Source organism: Oncorhynchus gorbuscha, unplaced genomic scaffold (assembly GCF_021184085.1).
Source record: "Oncorhynchus gorbuscha isolate QuinsamMale2020 ecotype Even-year unplaced genomic scaffold, OgorEven_v1.0 Un_scaffold_611, whole genome shotgun sequence".
Classification (NCBI taxonomy): Eukaryota; Metazoa; Chordata; class Actinopteri; order Salmoniformes; family Salmonidae; genus Oncorhynchus; species Oncorhynchus gorbuscha.
Window position 1 is genome coordinate 248,805 of NW_025745736.1, and position 24,987 is coordinate 273,791.

The 24,987-nt window shown below is 47.6% G+C and overlaps 1 protein-coding gene and 1 long non-coding RNA gene across 2 annotated transcripts in view; both read left to right on the forward strand.

Annotated features, from left to right (window-relative positions):
• Positions 1-296: 296 nt before the first annotated feature.
• LOC124019503 (transcription initiation factor IIA subunit 2) lies at positions 297-5,767 on the forward strand. The gene is made up of 4 exons (XM_046334857.1): positions 297-519; positions 1,320-1,424; positions 5,079-5,205; positions 5,425-5,767. The coding sequence occupies exons 1-4, from the start codon at positions 448-450 to the stop codon at positions 5,445-5,447; spliced, it is 327 nt and encodes a 108-aa protein (XP_046190813.1). The 5' UTR covers positions 297-447; the 3' UTR covers positions 5,448-5,767.
• A 13,175-nt stretch (positions 5,768-18,942) lies between these two features.
• LOC124019504 overlaps positions 18,943-24,987 on the forward strand; it is a 43,345-nt gene continuing 37,300 nt past the window's right edge. The window contains exon 1 of the long non-coding RNA XR_006835788.1: positions 18,943-19,262. This is a non-coding gene — a long non-coding RNA (uncharacterized LOC124019504). The remainder of the gene's footprint in view (positions 19,263-24,987) is intronic.

A 24,987-nucleotide genomic window follows, 5' to 3' on the forward strand; every position in this document is an offset into this window, starting at 1 on the left:
CTGATGGAATCCAAAAGAGTATTTAATTAAAATTATAATTGTATAATTTTTGAAAAAATATAAAATATAAATATATTGCATTGACACAAACATTTTGTCTGTCAATAAAAACATTATACACAATCAATAGTGTGTCTTCAGGCTCTTATCCACAGATAACCTTGCACGCTTTTCTTTCTACAGTACAGATACAATTCCACTTGAATCACCTTGTTCCTCTGTCATCTGCTACCATCTAACGGTTCTTACCGGTATAAACGCTTTCTGCGGTTGAGGAAATATACGAAACGCAATTGTGTTTGTCCTCCGCGGTGTTCCGTAGTCGGGGGCTCATAGGTCCGTTTCTGAAAACACAGCCTTTTTGTTTCGGTTAAATTCCTCTAGTAAATTGTATTTTTTTTGCAGTGAATTGTGCACAATCTTACTAGTAAAATTAATTTATTTACAATGGCATACCAGCTCTACAGAAATACGACGCTAGGAAACAGTCTGCAAGAGAGTCTTGACGAGCTAATTCAGGTAAACTGCAGCTATGCTAGCTCCCAAGCTAGCTAGATAATTAGCTAACGTGATCTAGTTGCACTTTGTTTTAGGATAGCAAGTTAAGTTAGCTAATTATGAAGCCACATTATTCATCGTTAACTTCGTTATTTGAAAAAAAACGGGTGTTATCTTTCACTAGAAATAACTGGTTAGCTAACCTAGTTACCCTTCTCGTCTTCGACATAGCTAGCTAACTAGTTAGCAATGCTAACAAGAAGCATCTCCATAACTGGCTGCAGTGACGTCTGATTTGAACCAAGAAACTAAAATATCCGTCTTATAAAGCTCATTTACAGGCTCAGTTTTAGTTTTGATTGACTAAATTAAGCTGGCTAATGTGTTTCACCGAAGTCAGTGGTGATGAGTAACGTTCTTTTGGATTCACTACATTTTGTATTGATACTGGCTCATTAGTTATTAGCTATTATACGCGCATGCGCGACTAGTTAAAGGTGATGAGCTCAATAAACTCGTGATTTCTGGTTCAAGCCTCACTCCAGCACTTCTCAATCACTAGCTACATTACTTCTAGGGAGTTTTTCCTAGCCACCGTGCTTCTACACCTGCATTGCTTGCTGTTTGGGGTTTTAGGCTGGGTTTCTGTACAGCACTTTGAGATATCAGCTGATGTACGAAGGGCTATATAAATACAATTTGATTGATTGCAGCTACTGTTAGCTACTCATCTGAAAGCAGTAGCTAGGTATATATTTCTTACAATGTTAAACTTAAGTCATGATTACATGGAAAAACGGTTATTTCCCCCTCCCCCCCAGACCCAACAGATCACTCCTCAGTTGGCGCTTCAGGTTCTCCTCCAGTTTGACAAAGCCATCAACACGGCGCTGGCCAACCGGGTTCGCAACAGGGTCAACTTCAAGGTGAGGACCCGGCTTGTGTTCACTAGGAAGCAAAGGAAACGAGGAAGAGACCGGTCTGAATTTGTCTAATAGAAACTCTTGTTTTCATGGGCAAAACACAACTGTTTGCAGTTGTTTGGACTAATTATTACTCTCCTGTTTGCACCTACCTTAAAGGGACAAATACGGGCTGGAACAGGTGTAGGCTTTCTCTCTAGCCAAAGCAACACCACAGCTGGCTGGAACAGGTGTAGGCTTTCTCTCTAGCCAAAGCAACACCACAGCTGGCTGGAACAGGTGTAGGCTTTCTCTCTAGCCAAAGCAACACCACAGCTGGCTGGAACAGGTGTAGGCTTTCTCTCTAGCCAAAGCAACACCACAGCTGGCTGGAACAGGTGTAGGCTTTCTCTCTAGCCAAAGCAACACCACAGCTGGCTGGAACAGGTGTAGGCTTTCTCTCTAGCCAAAGCAACACCACAGCTGGCTGGAACAGGTGTAGGCTTTCTCTCTAGCCAAAGCAACACCACAGCTGGCTGGAACAGGTGTAGGCTTTCTCTCTAGCCAAAGCAACACCACAGCTGGCTGGAACAGGTGTAGGCTTTCTCTCTAGCCAAAGCAACACCACAGCTGGCTGGAACAGGTGTAGGCTTTCTCTCTAGCCAAAGCAACACCACAGCTGGCTGGAACAGGTGTAGGCTTTCTCTCTAGCCAAAGCAACACCACAGCTGGCTGGAACAGGTGTAGGCTTTCTCTCTAGCCAAAGCAACACCACAGCTGGCTGGAACAGGTGTAGGCTTTCTCTCTAGCCAAAGCAACACAACAGCTGGCTGGAACAGGTGTAGGCTTTCTCTCTAGCCAAAGCAACACCACAGCTGGCTGGAACAGGTGTAGGCTTTCTCTCTAGCCAAAGCAACACTACAGCGGGCTGGAACAGGTGTAGGCTTTCTCTCTAGCCAACGCAACACCACAGCTGGCTGGAACAGGTGTAGGCTTTCTCTCTAGCCAAAGCAACACCACAGCTGGCTGGAACAGGTGTAGGCTTTCTCTCTAGCCAAAGCAACACCACAGCTGGCTGGAACAGGTGTAGGCTTTCTCTCTAGCCAAAGCAACACCACAGCTGGCTGGAACAGGTGTAGGCTTTCTCTCTAGCCAAAGCAACACCACAGCTGGCTGGAACAGGTGTAGGCTTTCTCTCTAGCCAAAGCAACACCACAGCTGGCTGGAACAGGTGTAGGCTTTCTCTCTAGCCAAAGCAACACCACAGCTGGCTGGAACAGGTGTAGGCTTTCTCTCTAGCCAAAGCAACACCACAGCTGGCTGGAACAGGTTAGGCTTTCTCTCTAGCACGTAAACAGTTTACGGCTTTCTCTCTAGCCAACACCACAGCTGGCTGGAACAGGTGTAGGCTTTCTCTCTAGCCAAAGCAACACCACAGCTGATGCAACAAACACTGTATTGAAGGTTATGGTTAAATCAAAGTGCGTTCGTCACGTAAACAGTTTACAAACGGTGCAGCATCATGCTTACTTGTTGAGCTCCTTCAACAGCTGTACAATATCAATATAATCAAAGTCAAATAATAAGTAGTAGGTAGAATGTAATATAATGGATATGTACACAATTGGGGCGGCAGGGTAGTCTAGTGGTTAGAGTGGAGGGGCGGCAGGGTAGCCTAGTGGTTAGAGTGGAGGGGCGGCAGGGTAGCCTAGTGGTTAGAGTGGAGGGGCGGCAGGGTAGCCTAGTGGTTAGAGTGGAGGGGCGGCAGGGTAGCCTAGTGGTTAGAGTGGAGGGGCGGCAGGGTAGCCTAGTGGTTAGAGTGGAGGGGCGGAGGGGCGGCAGGGTAGCCTAGTGGTTAGAGTGGAGGGGTGGAGGGGCGGCAGGGTAGCCTAGTGGTTAGAGTGGAGGGGCGGCAGGGTAGCCTAGTGGTTAGATAGCCTAGTGGTTAGAGTGGAGGGGCGGCAGGGTAGCCTAGTGGTTAGAGTGGAGGGGCGGCAGGGTAGCCTAGTGGTTAGAGTGGAGGGGCGGCAGGGTAGCCTAGTGGTTAGAGTGGAGGGGTGGAGGGGCGGCAGGGTAGCCTAGTGGTTAGAGTGGAGGGGCGGCAGGGTAGCCTAGTGGTTAGAGTGGAGGGGCGGCAGGGTAGCCTAGTGGTTAGAGTGGAGGGGCGGCAGGGTAGCCTAGTGGTTAGTGGAGCGGAGGGGCTAGTGGTTAGAGTGGAGGGTAGCCTAGTGGTTAGAGTGGAGGGGCGGCAGGGTAGCCTAGTGGTTAGAGTGGAGGGGCGGCAGGGTAGCCTAGTGGTTAGAGTGGAGGGGCGGCAGGGTAGCCTAGTGGTTAGAGTGGAGGGGCGGCAGGGGCCAGTGGGAGTGGAGGGGCCTAGTGGTTAGAGTGGAGGGGCGGCAGGGTAGCCTAGTGGTTAGAGTGGAGGGGCGGCAGGGTAGCCTAGTGGTTAGAGTGGGAGGGGCGGCAGGGTAGCCTAGTGGTTAGAGTGGAGGGGGGCGGTAGTGGTTAGAGTGGAGGGGCCTAGTGGTTAGAGTGGAGGGGCGGCAGGGTAGCCTAGTGGTTAGAGTGGAGGGGCGGCAGGGTAGCCTAGTGGTTAGAGTGGAGGGGCGGCAGGGTAGCCTAGTGGTTAGAGTGGAGGGGCGGCAGTGGGGTAGCCTAGTGGTTAGAGTGGAGGGGCGGCAGGGTAGCCTAGTGGTTAGTTAGTGGAGGGCGGCAGGGTAGCCTAGTGGTTAGAGTGGAGGGGCGGCAGGGTAGCCTAGTGGTTAGAGTGGAGGGGCGGCAGTGGGGTAGCCTAGTGGTTAGAGTGGAGGGGCGGCAGGGTAGCCTAGTGGTTAGAGTGGAGGGGCGGCAGGGTAGCCTAGTGGTTAGAGTGGAGGGGCGGCAGGGTAGCCTAGTGGTTAGAGTGGGAGGGGCGGCAGGGTAGCCTAGTGGTTAGAGTGGTTAGAGTGGAGGGGCGGCAGGGTAGCCTAGTGGTTAGAGTGGAGGGGCGGCAGGGTAGGGGCCTAGTGGTTTAGAGTGGTTAGAGTGGAGGGGCGGCAGGGTAGTGGTTAGAGTGGAGGGGCGGCAGGGTAGTGGTTAGAGTGGAGGGGCGGCAGGGTAGTGGTTAGAGTGGAGGGGCGGCAGGTAGTGGTTAGAGTGGAGGGGCGGCAGGTAGTGGTTAGAGTGGAGGGGCGGCAGGTAGTGGTTAGAGTGGAGGGGCGGCAGGTAGTGGTTAGAGTGGAGGGGCGGCAGGGTAGCCTAGTGGTTAGAGTGGAGGGGCGGCAGGGTAGCCTAGTGGTTAGAGTGGAGGGGCGGCAGGGTAGCCTAGTGGTTAGAGTGGAGGGGTGGCAGGGTAGCCTAGTGGTTAGAGCGTTGGACTAGTAACTGGAAGGTTGCAAGTTCAAATCCCCGAGCTGACAAGGTACAAATCTGTTGTTCTGTTCCAAGGCCGTCATTGAAAATAAGAATTTGTTCTTAACTGACTTGCCTGGTTAAATAAAGATAAAATTAAAACATAAAAACAGATGACTGTTTTTTGTCTGGAGCAAAAGCCTTCACCCACAAACTGGTTCATCCCTGGTTGAAAATGATCTGAAATCACGGCTGTATGTGTTTATTAATACATCCCATTGGTTGAAATGCCATTCTGCTTTTGTGCACCTTTTCTCGTCATGTGTAGTAACATTCTCTCGCCTCTAGGGGTCACTAAACACCTATAGATTCTGTGACAACGTGTGGACCTTCGTTCTGAATGACGTGGAGTTTAGGGAAGTGACAGATCTGGTCAAGGTGGACAAAGTCAAGATCGTCGCCTGCGATGGGAAAAGTAGGCTCACTTTTTTTTTCTCTCTCTCTCTCAGGCCATTTTCTCTTCATCTTTCAAACAGACTCGGTTAGAACTAGATTACACACTTCGCTTTCCAAGTATAAGACCAAGTGAATTACTATTTCTCACACCGTAATTTGATTTTGATGCAGATTCTCATTTTGAAATATGCACAATGTATCACCATACTAACCTGCCCAGCTCCTTTTCTCTTATCAGACACGGGCAATGCTGCAGAGTGAACGAAGACGATGGCATCCGCTGAGACGTTACTGATGAAGAGGAGGGTGGAGAGAAACCACCCCATATCACAGACAGACAGGACTGTATATATAACTTATTACAGTAATGGCTGTGAAGAAGATACACTTAAACCCGTGTGTGTGTGTGTATATATATATACGACCATCTGGATCAATGGGAGTGAATGGACCAGTCAAGGCCTTGGATATTGCTTGCATGACTTTTTTATTTAAATACATTTGTTTCTTAGAACTGCCTTTTCAGTTTAGTTACTGTTGTTGAGCTTGTTAACCTTTAATAAACTTTTATTTAAAATATGGAGACTGATTTTATTTCTGGGGGAGAAACTGCATTTGAAACAGATGTCGTGTCACTGTGTTTTTTTTAAATGTTTTTAATATTTTTAAACAGTATAGCTTTCTTCCTCACTCGTCCACAACGGAGCCATCTTTGATCCTCTGCTCCTAAAACACACGTGACCGTCCCCTTGACAACGACCTGCTCTATAAAGGCTCTGCTTCAACTGCAATTGGTCTCACTATTGGTCTCGCTATTGGTCTCGCTATTGGTCTCGCTATTGGTCTCGCTATTGGTCTCGCTATTGGTCTCGCTATTGGTCTCGCTATTGGTCTCGCTATTGGTCTCGCTATTGGCCTCGCTATTGGCCTCGCTATTGGCCTCGCTATTGGACTCACTATTGCTATCCACTGTCTGTGTTCTTTGGATAGAAGCTTATCAGATGTTATTGGTCGGTACACATTTAGCAGATGATATTGGTCTCATACACATTTAGCAGATGATATTGGTCTCGTACACATCAGATGTTATTGGTCTCGTACACATCAGATGTTATTGGTCTCGTACACATCAGATGTTATTGGTCTCGTACACATCAGATGTTATTGGTCTCGTACACATCAGATGTTATTGGTCTCGTACACATTTAGCAGATGTTATTGGTCTCGTACACAGATGTTATTGGTCGGTACACATTTAGCAGATGTTATTGGTCGGTACACATTTATCAGATGTTATTGGTCTCGTACACATTTAGCAGATGTTATTGGTCTCGTACACATTTAGCAGATGTTATTGGTCTACACATTTAGCAGATGTACACATCAGATGTTATTGGTCTCGTACACATCAGATGTTATTGGTCTCGTACACATCAGATGTTATTGGTCGGTACACATTTAGCAGATGTTATTGGTCGGTACACATTTAGCAGATGTTATTGGTCGGTACACATTTAGCAGATGTTATTGGTCTCGTACACATCAGATGTTATTGGTCTCGTACACATCAGATGTTATTGGTCGGTACACATTTAGCAGATGTTATTGGTCGGTACACATTTAGCAGATGTTATTGGTCTCGTACACATCAGATGTTATTGGTCTCGTACACATCAGATGTTATTGGTCTCGTACACATCAGATGTTATTGGTCTCGTACACATCAGATGTTATTGGTCTCGTACACATCAGATGTTATTGGTCTCGTACACATCAGATGTTATTGGTCTCGTACACATCAGATGTTATTGGTCTCGTACACATCAGATGTTATTGGTCTCGTACACATCAGATGTTATTGGTCTCGTACACATTTAGCAGATGTTATTGGTCTCGTACACATTTAGCAGATGTTATTGGTCTTGTACACATTTAGCAGATGTTATTGGTCTTGTACACATTTAGCAGATGTTATTGGTCTTGTATACATTTAGCAGATGTTATTGGTCTTGTACACATTTAGCAGATGTTATTGGTCTTGTACACATTTAGCAGATGTTATTGGTCTTGTACACATTTAGCAGATGTTATTGGTCTTGTACACATTTAGCAGATGTTATTGGTCTTGTACACATTTAGCAGATGTTATTGGTCTTGTACACATTTAGCAGATGTTATTGGTCTCGTACACATCAGATGTTATTGGTCTCGTACACATTTAGCAGATGTTATTGCGGGTGTAGTGATATGCTTTATGTTCCTAGCTCCAAACAGTGCAGTAATATCTAACAATACACACACACATTTAAAAGGAAAATAATGGAATTAAGAAATGTATAAATATTAGGATGAGCGATGGAGTCCGTAGTATAAATACATATGTTGTGATGGGATGTATAGACATGGACAGTGTGGATAGAATATATATAGTATATCTAGTATAAATATGTGTTTTGGGATGTATAGACATGGACAGTGTGGATAGAATATATATAGTATATCTGTAGTATAAATATGTGTGATGGGATGTATAGACATGGACAGTGTGGATAGAATATATATAGTATATCTGTAGTATAAATATGTATGTTGTGATGGGATGTATAGACATGGACAGTATGGATAGAATATATATATAGTATATCTAGTATAAATATGTGTGATGGGATGTATAGACATGGACAGTGTGGATAGAATATACACTGCTCAAAAAAATAAAGGGAACACTTAAACAACACAATGTAACTCCAAGTCAATCACACTTCTGTGAAATCAAACTGTCCACTTAGGAAGCAACACTGATTGACAATAAATGTCACATGCTGTTGTGCAAATGGAATAGACAACAGGTGGAAATTATAGGCAATTAGCAAGACACCCCCAATAAAGGAGTGGTTCTGCAGGTGGTGACTACAGACCACTTCTCAGTTCCTATGCTTCCTGGCTGATGTTTTGGTCACTTTTGAATGCTGGCGGTGCTTTCACTCTAGTGGTCGCATGAGACGGAGTCTACAACCCACACAGGTGGCTCAGGTAGTGCAACTCATCCAGGATGGCACATCAATGCGAGCTGTGGCAAGAAGGTTTGCTGTGTCTGACAGCGTAGTGTCCAGAGCATGGAGGCGCTACCAGGAGACAGGCCAGTACATCAGGAGACGTGGAGGAGGCCGTAGGAGGGCAACAACCCAGCAGCAGGACCGCTACCTCCGCCTTTGTGCAAGGAGGAGCACTGCCAGAGCCCTGCAAAATGACCTCCAGCAGGCCACAAATGTGCATGTGTCTGCTCAAACGGTCAGAAACAGACTCCATGAGGGTGGTATGAGGGCCCGACGTCCACAAGTGGGGGTTGTGCTTACAGCCCAACACCGTGCAGGACGTTTGGCATTTGCCAGAGAACACCAAGATTGGCAAATTCGCCACTGGCGTCCTGTGCTCTTCACAGATGAAAGCAGGTTCACACTGAGCACATGTGACAGTCTGGAGACGCCATGGAGAACGTTCTGCTGCCTGCAACATCCTCCAGCATGACCGGTTTGGCAGTGGGTCAGTCATGGTGTGGGATGGCATTTTTTGGGGGGCCGCACAGCCCTCCATGTGCTTGCCAGAGGTAGCCTGACTGCCAGTAGGTACCGAGATGAGATCCTCAGACCCCTTGTGAGACCATATGCTGGTGCGGTTGGCCCTGGGTTCCTCCTAATGCAAGACAATGCTAGACCTCATGTGGCTGGAGTGTGTCAGCAGTTCCTGCAAGAGGAAGGCCTTGATGCTATGGACTGGCCCGCCCGTTCCCCAGACCTGAATCCAATTGAGCACATCTGGGACATCATGTCTCGCTCCATCCACCAACGCCACGTTGCACCACAGACTGTCCAGGAGTTGGTGGATGCTTTAGTCCAGGTCTGGGAGGAGATCCCTCAGGAGACCATCCGCCACCTCATCAGGAGCATGCCCAGGCGTTGTAGGGAGGTCATACAGGCACGTGGAGGCCACACACACTACTGAGCCTCATTTTGACTTGTTTTAAGGACATTACATCAAAGTTGGATCAGCCTGTAGTGTGGTTTTCCCCTTTAATTTTGAGTGTGACTCCAAATCCAGATCTCCATGGGTTGATAAATTTGATTTCCATGGATCATTTTTGTATGATTCTGTTGTCAGCACATTCAACTATGCAAAGAAAGAAGTATTTAATAAGAATATTTCATTCATTCAGATCTAGGTTGTGTTATTTTAGTGTTCCCTTTATTTTTTTGAGCAGTGTATATAGTATATCTGTAGGATAGAGTATATAGCAAAAGATACAGTGCCTTGCGAAAGTATTCGGCCCCCTTGAACTTTGCGACCTTTTGCCACATTTCAGGCTTCAAACATAAAGATATAAAACTGTATTTTTTTTGTGAAGAATCAACAAGTGGGACACAATCATGAAGTGGAACGACATTTATTGGATATTTCAAACTTTTTAACAAATCAAAAACTGAAAAATTGGGCGTGCAAAATTATTCCGTTTTTTTTTTATTATTCCATTAAAAAAATATTAATGGGGGTTGCCTTTAGTTCAGTTATATAGAATGGGGGTTAACTTTAGTTATATAGAATGGGGGTTACCTTTAGTTATATAGAATGGGGGTTACCTTTAGTTATATAGAATGGGGGTTACCTTTAGTTCAGTTATATAGAATGGGGGTTACCTTTAGTTATATAGAATGGGGGTTACCTTTAGTTCAGTTATATAGAATGGGGGTTACCTTTAGTTAAGTTATATAGAATGGGGGTTAACTTTAGTTATATAGAATGGGGGTTACCTTTAGTTATATAGAATGGGGGTTACCTTTAGTTAAGTTATATAGAATGGGGGTTAACTTTAGTTATATAGAATGGGGGTTACCTTTAGTTATATAGAATGGGGGTTACCTTTTAGTTATATAGAATGGGGGTTACCTTTAGTTCAGTTATATAGAATGGGGGTTACCTTTAGTTCAGTTATATAGAATGGGGGTTAACTTTAGTTATATAGAATGGGGGTTGCCTTTAGTTCAGTTATATAGAATGGGGGTTACCTTTAGTTCAGTTATATAGAATGGGGGTTACCTTTAGTTAAATAGAATGGGGGTTACCTTTAGTTCAGTTATATAGAATGGGGGTTAACTTTAGTTATATAGAATGGGGGTTACCTTTAGTTCAGTTATATAGAATGGGGGTTACCTTTAGTTATATAGAATGGGGGTTACCTTTAGTTCAGTTATATAGAATGGGGGTTACCTTTAGTTACCTTTAGTTCAGTTATATAGAATGGGGGTTACCTTTAGTTATATAGAATGGGGGTTAACTTTAGTTATATAGAATGGGGGTTACCTTTAGTTATATAGAATGGGGGTTACCTTTAGTTATATAGAATGGGGGTTGTACAAAGGTATTTGTGCCACAATACGGCTGTGGTGGTTAGTCCTCTACACTATACATGATTTAGCCACTTCTATTGTTGTCATGCCTTGTCTTCCTGGGCAGTATACGGTCAGGCTAGTGGCTGGTTATGCTGTAGGACAACTGCCAAGCAGGAGTGAAGGCCTGTTCACCCCGCTATCATCCAGTAGGGTCAGTACCCGAGCCACTGCCTGTTCACCCCGCTATCATCCAGTAGGGTCAGTACCCGAGCCACTGCCTGTTCACACCGCTATCATCCAGTAGGGTCAGTACCCGAGCCACTGCCTGTTCACACCGCTATCATCCAGTAGGGTCAGTACCCGAGCCACTGCCTGTTCACCCCGCTATCATCCAGTAGGGTCAGTACCCGAGCCACTGCCTGTTCACCCCGCTATCATCCAGTAGGGTCAGTACCCGAGCCACTGCCTGTTTACCCCGCTATCATCCAGTAGGGTCAGTACCCGAGCCACTGCCTGTTCACCCCGCTATCATCCAGTAGGGTCAGTACCCGAGCCACTGCCTGTTCACCCCGCTATCATCCAGTAGGGTCAGTACCCGAGCCACTGCCTGTTCACCCCGCTATCATCCAGTAGGCTCAGTAACCGAGCCACTGCCTGTTCACCCCGCTATCATCCAGTAGGGTCAGTACCCGAGCCACTGCCTGTTCACCCCGCTATCATCCAGTAGGGTCAGTACCCGAGCCACTGCCTGTTCACCCCGCTATCATCCAGAAGGGTCAGTACCCGAGCCACTGCCTGTTCACCTCGCTATCATCCAGTAGGGTCAGTACCCGAGCCACTGCCTGTTCACCCCGCTATCATCCAGAAGGGTCAGTACCCGAGCCACTGCCTGTTCACCCTGCTATCATCCAGAAGGGTCAGTACCCGAGCCACTGCCTGTTCACCCCGCTATCATCCAGTAGGGTCAGTACCCGAGCCACAGCCTGTTCACCCTGCTATCATCCAGAAGGCGAGGTCAGTACTCGAGCCACTGCCTGTTCACCCCGCTATCATCCAGAAGGGTCAGTACCCGAGCCACTGCCTGTTCACCCCGCTATCATCCAGTAGGGTCAGTACCCGAGCCACTGCCTGTTCACCCCGCTATCATCCAGTAGGGTCAGTACCCGAGCCACTGCCTGTTCACACCGCTATCATCCAGAAGGGTCAGGACCCGAGCCACTGCCTGTTCACCCCGCTATCATCCAGTAGGGTCAGTACCCGAGCCACAGCCTGTTCACCCCGCTATCATCCAGCAGGGTCAGGACCCGAGCCACTGCCTGTTCACCCCACTATCATCCAGTAGGCGAGGTCAGTACCCGAGCCACTGCCTGTTCACCCCACTATCATCCAGTAGGCGAGGTCAGTACCCGAGCCACTGCCTGTTCACCCCACTATCATCCAGAAGGGTCAGTACCCGAGCCACTGCCTGTTCACCCCGCTATCATCCAGAAGGCGAGGTCAGTACCCGAGCCACTGCCTGTTCACCCCGCTATCATCCAGAAGGCGAGGTCAGTACCCGAGCCACTGCCTGTTCACCCCGCTATCATCCTGAAGGCGAGGTCAGTACAGGTGCATCAAAGCTGGGACAGAGAGACTGAAAAACAGCTTCTCAAGGCCATCAGACTGTTAAACAGCCACCACTAACATTGAGTGGCTGCTGCCAACACACTGACTCAACTACAGCCACTTTAATAATTGAAATCGATGTAAAATATATCACTAGCTACTTAATATAATGTTTACATACCCTACATTACTCATCTCATATGTATATACTGCACTCGATACCATCTACAGCATCTTGCCTATGCCGTTCTGTACCATCACTCATTCATATATATCTTTATGTACATATTCTTTATCCCCTTACACTGTGTATAAGACAGTAGTTTTGGAATTGTTAGTTAGATTACATGTTGGTTATTAATGCATTGTCGGAACTAGAAGCACAAGCATTTCGCTACACTCGCATTAACATCTGCTAACCATGTGTATGTGACCAATAAATTTGGATTTGATTTGATTTGAAGGAGTTCTGCCTTAAATTAAGTCTGATTGTTTCTCTCACCACTCAGCCCCCCACCTTACATTCCCCCTGGCAGACCAGCTGTGACCCAGTCCTCTCACCACTCAGCCCCCCACCTTACATTCCCCCTGGCAGACCAGCTGTGACCCAGTCCTCTCACCACTCAGCCAGGCCAAGGTACCAACTCACATTCCCTCTGGCAGACCAGCTGTGACCCAAATCACTAGGAGAGAGGAAGAGAAGGATCGGGGAAAAGATGACTGCCCAGATGAGAAGACTGATAAGGAGTCAGTTTTAGAGTAGTGAATATCACATATCACATGACAGGAAGAGAGGGTTGACTGAACGAGTAGGAGCGAATGGCATTATAAAGCTGAATATCACATGACAGGAAGAGAGGGTTGACTGAACGAGTAGGAGCGAATGGCATTATAAAGCTGAATATCACATGACAGGAAGAGAGGGTTGACTGAACGAGTAGGAGCGAATGGCATTATAAAGCTGAATATCACATGACAGGAAGAGAGGGTTGACTGGATGAGTAGGAGCGAATGGCATTATAAAGCTGAATATCACATGACAGGAAGAGAGGGTTGACTTACAGTAGGAGCGAATGGCATTATATCACATGACAGGAAGAGAGGGTTGACTGAACGAGTAGGAGCGAATGGCATTATAAAGCTGAATATCACATGACAGGAAGAGAGGGTTGACTGGATGAGTAGGAGCGAATGGCATTATAAAGCTGAATATCACATGACAGGAAGAGAGGGTTGACTGAACGAGTAGGATTAATGGCATTATATCACATGACAGGAAGAGAGGGTTGACTGAACGAGTAGGAGCGAATGGCATTATAAAGCTGAATATCACATGACAGGAAGAGAGGGTTGACTGGATGAGTAGGAGCTAATGGCATTATAAAGCTGAATATCACATGACAGGAAGAGAGGGTTGACTCAGTAGGAGCGAATGGCATTATAAAGCTGAATATCACATGACAGGAAGAGAGGGTTGACTGAACAGTAGGAGCGAATGGCATTATATCACATGACAGGAAGAGAGGGTTGACTGAACGAGTAGGAGCGAATGGCATTATAAAGCTGAATATCACATGACAGGAAAAGAGGGTTGACTGAACGAGTAGGAGCGAATGGCATTATAAAGCTGAATATCACATGACAGGAAGAGAGGGTTGACTGAACGAGTAGGAGCGAATGGCATTATATCACATGACAGGAAGAGAGGGTTGACTGAACGAGTAGGAGCGAATGGCATTATAAAGCTGAATATCACATGACAGGAAGAGAGGGTTGACTGAATGAGTAGGAGCGAATGGCATTATAAAGCTGAATATCACATTTACATTTACATTTAAGTCATTTAGCAGACGCTCTTATCCAGAGCGACTTACAAATTGGTGCATTCACCTTATGACATCCAGTGGAACAACCACTTTACAATAGTGCATCTAAATATTTTAGGGGGGGGGGGGGGGTGAGAAGGATTACTTTATCCTATCCTAGGTATTCCTTAAAGAGGTGGGGTTTCAGGTGTCTCCGGAAGGTGGTGATTGACTCCGCTGTCCTGGCGTCGTGAGGGAGTTTGTTCCACCATTGGGGAGCCAGAGCAGCGAACAGTTTTGACTGAGCTGAGCGGGAACTGTACTTCCTCAGTGGTAGGGAGGCGAGCAGGCCAGAGGTGGATGAACGCAGTGCCCTTATTTGGGTGTAGGGCCTGATCAGAGCCTGGAGGTACTGAGGTGCCGTTCCCCTCACAGCTCCGTAGGCAAGCACCATGGTCTTGTAGCGGATGCGAGCTTCAACTGGAAGCCAGTGGAGAGAGCGGAGGAGCGGGGTGACGTGAGAGAACTTGGGAAGGTTGAACACTAGACGGGCTGCGGCGTTCTGGATGAGTTGTAGGGGTTTAATGGCACAGGCAGGGAGCCCAGCCAACAGCGAGTTGCAGTAATCCAGACGGGAGATGACAAGTGCCTGGATTAGGACCTGCGCCGCTTCCTGTGTGAGGCAGGGTCGTACTCTGCGGATGTTGTAGAGCATGAACCTACAGGAACGGGCCACCGCCTTGATGTTAGTTGAGAACGACAGTTTGTTGTCCAGGATCACGCCAAGGTTCTTAGCGCTCTGGGAGGAGGACACAATGGAGTTGTCAACCGTGAGCGAGATCATGGAACGGGCAGTCCTTCCCCGGGAGGAAGAGCAGCTCCGTCTTGCCGAAGTTCAGCTTGAGGTGGTGATCCGTCATCCACACTGATATGTCTGCCAGACATGCAGAGATGCGTTGCCACCTGGTCATCAGAAGGGGGAAAGGAGAAGATTAATTGTGTGTCGTCTGCATAGCAATGATAGGAGAGACCATGTGAGGTTATGACAGAGCCAAGTGACTTGGTGTATAGCGAGAATAGGAGAGGGCCTAGAACAGAGCCCTGGGGGACACCAGTGGTGAGAGCGCGTGGTGAGGAGACAGATTCTCGCCACGCCACCTGGTAGGAGCGACCTGTCAGGTAGGGCGCAATCAAGCGTGGACGGAGATGAACTCGGAGAGGGTGGAGAGGAGGATCTGATGGTTCACAGTATCAAAGGCAGCCAATAGGTCTCGCCTATGACAGGAACAGAGGATTGACTGAACGAGTAGGAGCGAATGGCATTATAAAGCTGAATATCACATGACAGGAAGAGAGGGTTGACTGAACGAGTAGGAGCGAATGGCATTATAAAGCTGAATATCACATGACAGGAAGAGAGGGTTGACTGAACGAGTAGGAGCGAATGGCATTATAAAGCTGAATATCACATGACAGGAAGAGAGGGTTGACTGAACGAGTAGGAGCGAATGGCATTATATCACATGACAGGAAGAGAGGGTTGACTGAACGAGTAGGAGCGAATGGCATTATAAAGCTGAATATCACATGACAGGAAGAGAGGGTTGACTGAATGAGTAGGAGCGAATGGCATTATAAAGCTGAATATCACATGACAGGAACAGAGGATTGACTAGGAGCAAAAAGAGACCGCTCATAAAGAAGTTTCAGATGGCCAAGTCAGTAGTCTATAGACAATATGAATATTGTTATTGCTATTTTCATGTCATCCAACAAATGTAATTGGATTCAATGTTATGGTCAGATTACATGAAAACAGAGCTCTTCGGACAGGGTTTGGTGTTGAAAGAAAGGATGTGATAAGCAGAAAAGAAACCCCCCCACACCTACTGTAAAATATGGTGGTGATGTTTTGGGGATATTTTGCTTCCATTGGTCCTGAGGCCGTTGTTAGGGTCAACGGCATCATGAACTGTACCCAGTACCAGAACATTTTAGCCAAAAAACCTGGTTTCCTCTGCCTGCAAGTGGATCTTCCAGCAAGATAATAGCACACATATTTCACAAAGAAATTGACGACTAAATTTTCGCAATGCTTATCTCAGCCTCATGGACCCCCCATTGAAGAGGACGGTCCATAAGAGCAGACTAGTAGACTAGTGGTTAGAGTGTTGGACTAGTAACCAGCAGGTAGCCTAGTGGTTAGAGTGTTGGACTAGTAACCAGCAGGTAGCCTAGTGGTTAGAGCATTGGACTAGTAAACTTCAGGTAGCCTAGTGGTTAGAGCGTTGGGCCAGTAACCAGCAGGTAGCCTAGTGGTTAGAGCATTGGGCCAGTAACCAGCAGGTAGCCTAGTGGTTAGAGTGTTGGACTAGTAACCAGCAGGTAGCCTAGTGGTTAGAGTGTTGGACTAGTAACCGGCAGGTAGTCTAGTGGTTAGAGCGTTGGGCTAGTAACCAGCAGGTAGCCTAGTGGTTAGAGTGTTGGGCTAGTAACCAGCAGGTAGCCTAGTGGTTAGAGCGTTGGACTAGTAACCAGCAGGTAGCCTAGTGGTTAGAGCGTTGGACTAGAAACCAGCAGGTAGTCTAGTGGTTAGAGCGTTGGGCCAGTAACCAGCAGGTAGCCTAGTGGTTAGAGCGTTGGGCCAGTAACCAGCAGGTAGCCTAGTGGTTAGAGTGTTGGGCTAGTAACCAGCAGGTAGTCTAGTGGTTAGAGTGTTGGGCTAGTAACCAGAAGGTAGTCTAGTGGTTAGAGCATTGGACTAGTAACCTTCAGGTAGCCTAGTGGTTAGAGCGTTGGGCCAGTAACCAGCAGGTAGCCTAGTGGTTAGAGTGTTGGACTAGTAACCAGCAGGTAGCCTAGTGGTTAGAGTGTTGGACTAGTAACCAGCAGGTAGTCTAGTGGTTAGAGCGTTGGGCTAGTAACCAGCAGGTAGCCTAGTGGTTAGAGTGTTGGGCTAGTAACCAGCAGGTAGCCTAGTGGTTAGAGCGTTGGACTAGTAACCAGCAGGTAGCCTAGTGGTTAGAGCGTTGGACTAGAAACCAGCAGGTAGTCTAGTGGTTAGAGCGTTGGGCCAATAACCAGCAGGTAGCCTAGTGGTTAGAGTGTTGGGCTAGTAACCAGCAGGTAGTCTAGTGGTTAGAGTGTTGGGCTAGTAACCAGCAGGTAGTCTAGTGGTTAGAGCATTGGACTAGTAACCTTCAGGTAGCCTAGTGGTTAGAGCGTTGGGCCAGTAACCAGCAGGTAGCCTAGTGGTTAGAGTGTTGGACTAGTAACGAGCAGGTAGCCTAGTGGTTAGAGCATTGGGCCAGTAACCAGCAGGTAGCCTAGTGGTTAGAGTGTTGGACTAGTAACCAGCAGGTAGCCTAGTGGTTAGAGTGTTGGACTAGTAACCAGCAGGTAGCCTAGTGGTTAGAGTGTTGGACTAGTAACCGGCAGGTAGTCTAGTGGTTAGAGCGTTGGGCTAGTAACCGGCAGGTAGCCTAGTGGTTAGAGTGTTGGGCTAGTAACCAGCAGGTAGCCTAGTGGTTAGAGCGTTGGACTAGTAACCAGCAGGTAGCCTAGTGGTTAGAGCGTTGGACTAGAAACCAGCAGGTAGTCTAGTGGTTAGAGCGTTGGGCCAGTAACCAGCAGGTAGCTTAGTGGTTAGAGCGTTGGGCCAGTAACCAGCAGGTAGCCTAGTGGTTAGAGTGTTGGGCTAGTAACCAGCAGGTAGTCTAGTGGTTAGAGCATTGGGCCAGTAACCAGCAAGTAGCCTAGTGGTTAGAGCGTTGGGCTAGTAACCAGCAGGTAGTCTAGTGGTTAGAGCATTGGGCCAGTAACCAGCAAGTAGCCTAGTGGTTAGAGTGTTGGGCTAGTAACCAGCAGGTAGCCTAGTGGTTAGAGTGTTGGACTAGTAACCAGCAGGTAGCCTAGTGGTTAGAGTGTTGGACTAGTAACCAGCAGGTAGCCTAGTGGTTAGAGTGTTGGACTAGTAACCGGCAGGTAGTCTAGTGGTTAGAGCGTTGGGCTAGTAACCAGCAGGTAGCCTAGTGGTTAGAGCGTTGGGCTAGTAACCAGCAGGTAGCCTAGTGGTTAGAGCGTTGGGTCAGTAACCAGCAAGTAGCCTAGTGGTTAGAGTGTTGGACTAGTAACCAGCAGGTAGCCTAGTGGTTAGAGCGTTGGGCTAGTAACCAGCAGGTAGCCTAGTGGTTAGAGCGTTGGGTCAGTAACCAGCAAGTAGCCTAGTGGTTAGAGCGTTGGGTCAGTAACCAGCAAGTAGCCTAGTGGTTAGAGCGTTGGGCTAGTAACCGGAAGGTTTCACGTTCAAATCCCCGTTCTGCCCCTGAACAGGCAGTTAACCCACTGTTTCTAGGCCGTCATTGAAAATAAGAATTTGTTCTTAACTGACTTATTTAAATAAAGGTTAAAAAAAATAAAAAATACAATCAAGTCCTTTCTGTCCACAATGAGACATCAGACACACATCAACTTGTGATTGGCTGGTAAATATGTTAATGTATATGTGTTTTTTGTCCCTATTTCTGTTTTTTAATGACTTTTTTTTCGGACTAACAATTAAAACGAATGACTACACAGGCAGGACTAGAATTATATATATTTATTTAAATGTGAGACTACAGTAGCCCATGGTTATAGCTCCACTGCACATCATCAGCCATTCAAACACAGAACAATGCCATTGATGTACAGAGCAACAATTTAGCCACTCGAGAACATGACGGCATTGTCTATCCACGGTCGTTCCGCCAGCCGGGACCCGACAAGCGCCATCCACTGGTGAGTCCCTCTGCTGTGATAATGAAGCCTCGTGTTTCCATAGTAATACATTGTATAAGTACCAGCGCCATTTATGTAACCACCACACTACTCCAGAAGAATCCCGTCTCCTAAATGATGTTGGTTTAAGCCTACAACCAGACAAGCGCCCAAACGGGCCGGCGGGTTCTGAATCCGGTAGACAGAGAGACACTGCGCGACAGAGAGAGAGCGAGAGAGAGGAAAGGGAGATAGTCAATGGCATTATTAAAGGAGGGGTGGACGCTGTTGATCCTTGACGTCATGCTGTGGAATGGAACGGTGGGAGTGACTTTAGTGCTCGTGCTGCAGCAGCAGGCGGAGATAGAGACAGAATGACGGCAGGCGGATGAGAGGAGCACAGACCCCGTCTGGACGGGCATGTTTATCACACAGGGAAAATTAAAACACGAAACACACAGAGACACAAAGGACCAGTGGGGATTAAACAAATAATGACGGGAGACAGTGACTTAAAATACACGGTGAGTTGATGCCTATGTGGATGTAATACTATATATATCTGGATATGGTAAATATTTTATGCGGTCATTCTTTTTCCTTCCGTTAGGCAGGTGCACCCGGTTGGTCCGGTAGATTTGCACGTCGAGTCTATGCACGGTTTTGGATTCATTTGTTATTATATTGGCTAGATAACCTATACCGTAGCCTTTGATGAGGTTGGTAAATGCAAGTGATATTTGTGGAGACAAAGAGATATCAAACTCAACAGTGTGGCCTTTATTAAGGTAAACACCGTGTGGTTTTTTGGGGGGGCCAGGGTGAACCGAATGTGATATTTTATAGGCCCCCCCGTTGTTTTTCTGTCATGAAAGGAACAGAGCATTATCGTTTCATGAGGATGGTAGGACCTAGGCTACACAACGTAGGCTACACGCTCGGAGTAATGTGATGATTTAATTCGGGTAGCAGCCTACATACAGTAAGGAACCTTTAGTGTAAAGACAGTCTCATACAACACGGTAGTCTACGTAACATGTCGTTGAGCATAGGAGTAGACCACGCGTTTTTTTTTAAAAACACACACACACACACAATGCATCCAGAAAACACAATATAGATGTTGTGTAATCACACTCCTGCTAGAGCACGGTTACATACCTGATACCTGTCGCTCCATACATTATTTGTAACCGTAATGTGACTTTGTTTATTTCTGCGACACAAAACGCACAGATAGGCCTACATTTAACTGTGCACCGATTTAATACATTATTCTGCCTTCTTTTTGTCGACGACCAGCATCTATAGGATATATATATATATTTATGTACAGTATGTAAAACCGTTAGACCATGGTTTATAGGCCTAAGTAAACGATATCGCTGTGATAATAGTCAGACGTCGTTGTGTGTCTTGAGTTCAGTCGTCATTTCAAATGGCTCCGCGTATCATGATAAAGTAACACATACTTGTGAAGGCCTTCATTGTCAGGAGGATGTGGTTGCTGGATCACTGCTATGGAATTGCAGTCCTGTTATTTCTTTTCTGTGAAGTGATTGGCTAGCCGCGTTGTTCTGTGACAGTCTATTGGCTATAATGATGCTGGGACATGTCATCGACGTACTCATATTTTCCACTTCATCTGTTGACAATGGGTCTGTCTGTCTGTCTGTCTGTCTGTCTGTCTGTCTGTCTGTCTGTCTGTCTGCCTGTCTGCCTGCCTGCCTGCCTGCCTGCCTGTTTGTTTGTTTGTTTGTTTGTTTGTTTGTTTGTTTGTTTGTCTGTTATTGTGTACACCTAGCTACGTTGTGTATTCTGGTTGGATGAGGTACCACATAGCTGTTCCAGTGTTGTGTTGTTGTCTAGTATTTCCATAGCATAGGGTTTTGTGAATCTGACTAGCGTTGTGTTTACTATATATACGTTTACACCATGTGTTGATGCTTCACCACCTGAGGCCACCCACCTGACCATACCAGCACCTGGATCCATCCACCTGACCATACCAGTACCTGGATCCATCCACCTGACCATACCAGTACCTGGATCTATCCACCTGACCATACCAGTACCTGGATCTATCCACCTGACCATACCAGTACCTGGATCTATCCACCTGACCATACCAGTACCTGGATCTATCCACCTGACCATACCAGTACCTGGGTCCATCCACCTGGGTCCATCCCATACCAGTACCTGGGTCCATCCACCTGACCATACCAGTACCTGGGTCCATCCACCTGACCATACCAGTACCTGGGTCCATCCACCTGACCATACCAGTACCTGGGTCCATCCACCTGACCATACCAGTACCTGGGTCCATCCACCTGACCATACCAGTACCTGGGTCCATCCACCTGACCATACCAGTACCCATCCACCTGACCATACCAGTACCTGGATCTATCCACCTGACCATACCAGTACCTGGATCTATCCACCTGACCATACCAGTACCTGGATCTATCCACCTGACCATACCAGTACCTGGATCTATCCACCTGACCATACCAGTACCTGGATCTATCCACCTGACCATACCAGTACCTGGATCTATCCACCTGACCATACCAGTACCTGGATCTATCCACCTGACCAGTATCCATCCAGTACCAGTACCTGGATCTATCCACCTGACCATACCAGTACCTGGATCTATCCACCTGACCATACCAGTACCTGGATCTATCCACCTGACCATACCAGTACCTGGATCTATCCACCTGACCATACCAGTACCTGGATCTATCCACCTGACCATACCAGTACCTGGATCTATCCACCTGACCATACCAGTACCTGGATCTATCCACCTGACCATACCAGTACCTGGGTCCATCCACCTGACCATACCAGTACCTGGACCATACCAGTACCTCCATCCACCTGACCATACCAGTACCATCTATCCACCTGACCATACCAGTACCTGGATCTATCCACCTGACCATACCAGTACCTGGATCTATCCACCTGACCATACCAGTACCTGGATCTATCCACCTGACCATACCAGTACCTGGATCTATCCACCTGACCATACCAGTACCCATCCACCTGACCATACCAGTACCTGGATCCATCCACCTGACCATACCAGTACCTGGATCTATCCACCTGACCATACCAGTACCTGGATCTATCCACCTGACCATACCAGTACCTGGGTCCATCCACCTGACCATACCAGTACCTGGATCTATCCACCTGACCATACCAGTACCTGGATCTATCCACCTGACCATACCAGTACCTGGGTCCATCCACCTGACCATACCAGTACCTGGGGCCATCCACCCACCTGACCATACCAGTACCTGGGGCCATCCACCCACCTGACCATACCAGTACCTGGGTCCATCCACCTGACCATACCAGTACCTGGGTCCATCCACCCACCTGACCATACCAGTACCTGGGTCCATCCACCTGACCATACCAGTACCTGGGTCCATCCACCTGACCATACCAGTACCTGGGTCCATCCATCCACCTGACCATACCAGTACCTGGGTCCATCCACCTGACCATACCAGTACCTGGGTCCATACACCTGACCATACCAGTACCTGGATCCACCCACCCACCTGACCATACCAGTACCTGGGTCCATCCACCTGACCATACCAGTACCTGGGTCCATCCACCTGACCATACCAGTACCTGGATCCATCCACCTGACCACCCGTACCTGGATCCATCCACCTGACCATACCAGTACCTGGATCCACCCACCCACCTGACCATACCAGTACCTGGATCCACCCATCCACCTGACCATACCAGTACCTGGATCTATCCACCTGACCATACCAGTACTTGGATCCATCCACCTGACCATACCAGTACCTGGATCCATCCACCTGACCATACCAGTACCTGGATCTATCCACCTGACCATACCAGTACCTGGATCCATCCACCTGACCATACCAGTACCTGGATCTATCCACCTGACCATACCAGTACCTGGATCCATCCACCTGACCATACCAGTACCTGGATCTATCCACCTGACCATACCAGTACCTGGATCTATCCACCTGACCATACCAGTACCTGGATCCACCCACCCACCTGACCATACCAGTACCTGGATCCACCCACCCACCTGACCATACCAGTACCTGGATCCACCCACCCACCTGACCATACCAGTACCTGGATCCACCCACCTGACCATACCAGTACCTGGGTCCACCCACCTGACCATACCAGTACCTGGGTCCATCCACCTGACCATACCAGTACCTGGGTCCATCCACCTGACCATACCAGTACCTGGATCCATCCACCTGACCATACCAGTACCTGGATCCATCCACCTGACCATACCAGTACCTGGATCTATCCACCTGACCATACCAGTACCTGGATCCACCCACCTGACCATACCAGTACCTGGATCCACCCATCCACCTGACCATACCAGTACCTGGATCTATCCACCTGACCATACCAGTACCTGGATCCATCCACCTGACCATACCAGTACCTGGATCCATCCACCTGACCATACCAGTACCTGGATCTATCCACCTGACCATACCAGTACCTGGATCCATCCACCTGACCATACCAGTACCTGGATCTATCCACCTGACCATACCAGTACCTGGATCCATCCACCTGACCATACCAGTACCTGGATCTATCCACCTGACCATACCATTACCTGGATCTATCCACCTGACCATACCAGTACCTGGATCCACCCACCCACCTGACCATACCAGTACCTGGATCCACCCACCCACCTGACCATACCAGTACCTGGATCCACCCACCCACCTGACCATACCAGTACCTGGATCCACCCACCCACCTGACCATACCAGTACCTGGATCCATCCACCTGACCATACCAGTACCTGGATCCACCCACCTGACCATACCAGTACCTGGGTCCATCCACCTGACCATACCAGTACCTGGGTCCATCCATCCACCTGACCATACCAGTACCTGGATCCACCCACCCAACCGACCATACCAGTACCTGGATCTATCCACCCACCTGACCATACCAGTACCTGGGTCCATCCATCCACCTGACCATACCAGTACCTGGATCCACCCATCCACCTGACAATACCAGTACCTGGATCCACCCACCTGACAATACCAGTACCTGGGTCCATCCACCTGACCATACCAGTACCTGGGTCCATCCACCTGACCATACCAGTATCTGGATCTATCGACCTGACCATACCAGTACCTGGATCCATCCACCTGACCATACCAGTACCTGGATCCATCCACCTGACCATACCAGTACCTGGATCCACCCACCTGACCATACCAGTACCTGGATCTATCCACCTGACCATACCAGTACCTGGATCCACCCACCTGGTCCATCCATCCACCTGACCATACCAGTACCTGGGTCCATCCACCTGACCATACCAGTACCTGGATCCATCCACCTGACCATACCAGTACCTGGATCCACCCACCTGACCATACCAGTACCTGGATCTATCCACCTGATCATACCAGTACCTGGGTCCATCCACCTGACAATACCAGTACCTGGGTCCATCCACCTGACCATACCAGTACCTGGATCCACCCACCCACCTGACCATACCAGTACCTGGATCCACCCACTCCAGACACAAACTATTACGTAATAATACATAATATATATACTGATTGAATGGCATACAACCTTAGAAATATAATGACTTCTGTGTCTGTGTCTACAACATGGACTCAAACTAGTTAAATATAATGACTTCTGTGTCTCTGTCTACAACATGGACTCCAACTAGTTAAATATAATGACTTCTGTGTCTCTGTCTACAACATGGACTCCAACTAGTTAAATATAATGACTTCTGTGGTTCTGCCTACAACATGGACTCCAACTAGTTAAATATAATGACTTCTGTGTCTTTGTCTACAACATGGACTCCAACTAGTTAAATACAATGACTTCTGTGTCTCTGTCTACAACATGGACTCCAACTAGTTAAATATAATGACTTATGTGTCTCTGTCTACAACATGGACTCCAACTAGTTAAATATAATGACTTCTGTGGTTCTGCCTACAACATGGACTCAAACTAGTTAAATATAATGACTTCTGTGGTTCTGTCTACAACATGGACTCCAACTAGTTAAATATAATGACTTCTGTGTCTCTGTCTACAACATGGACTCCAACTAGTTAAGACTCAGACTTCTTACCTAGGAACCTCGGCCACAGTCATTCCTCTGTTTTCTGTGT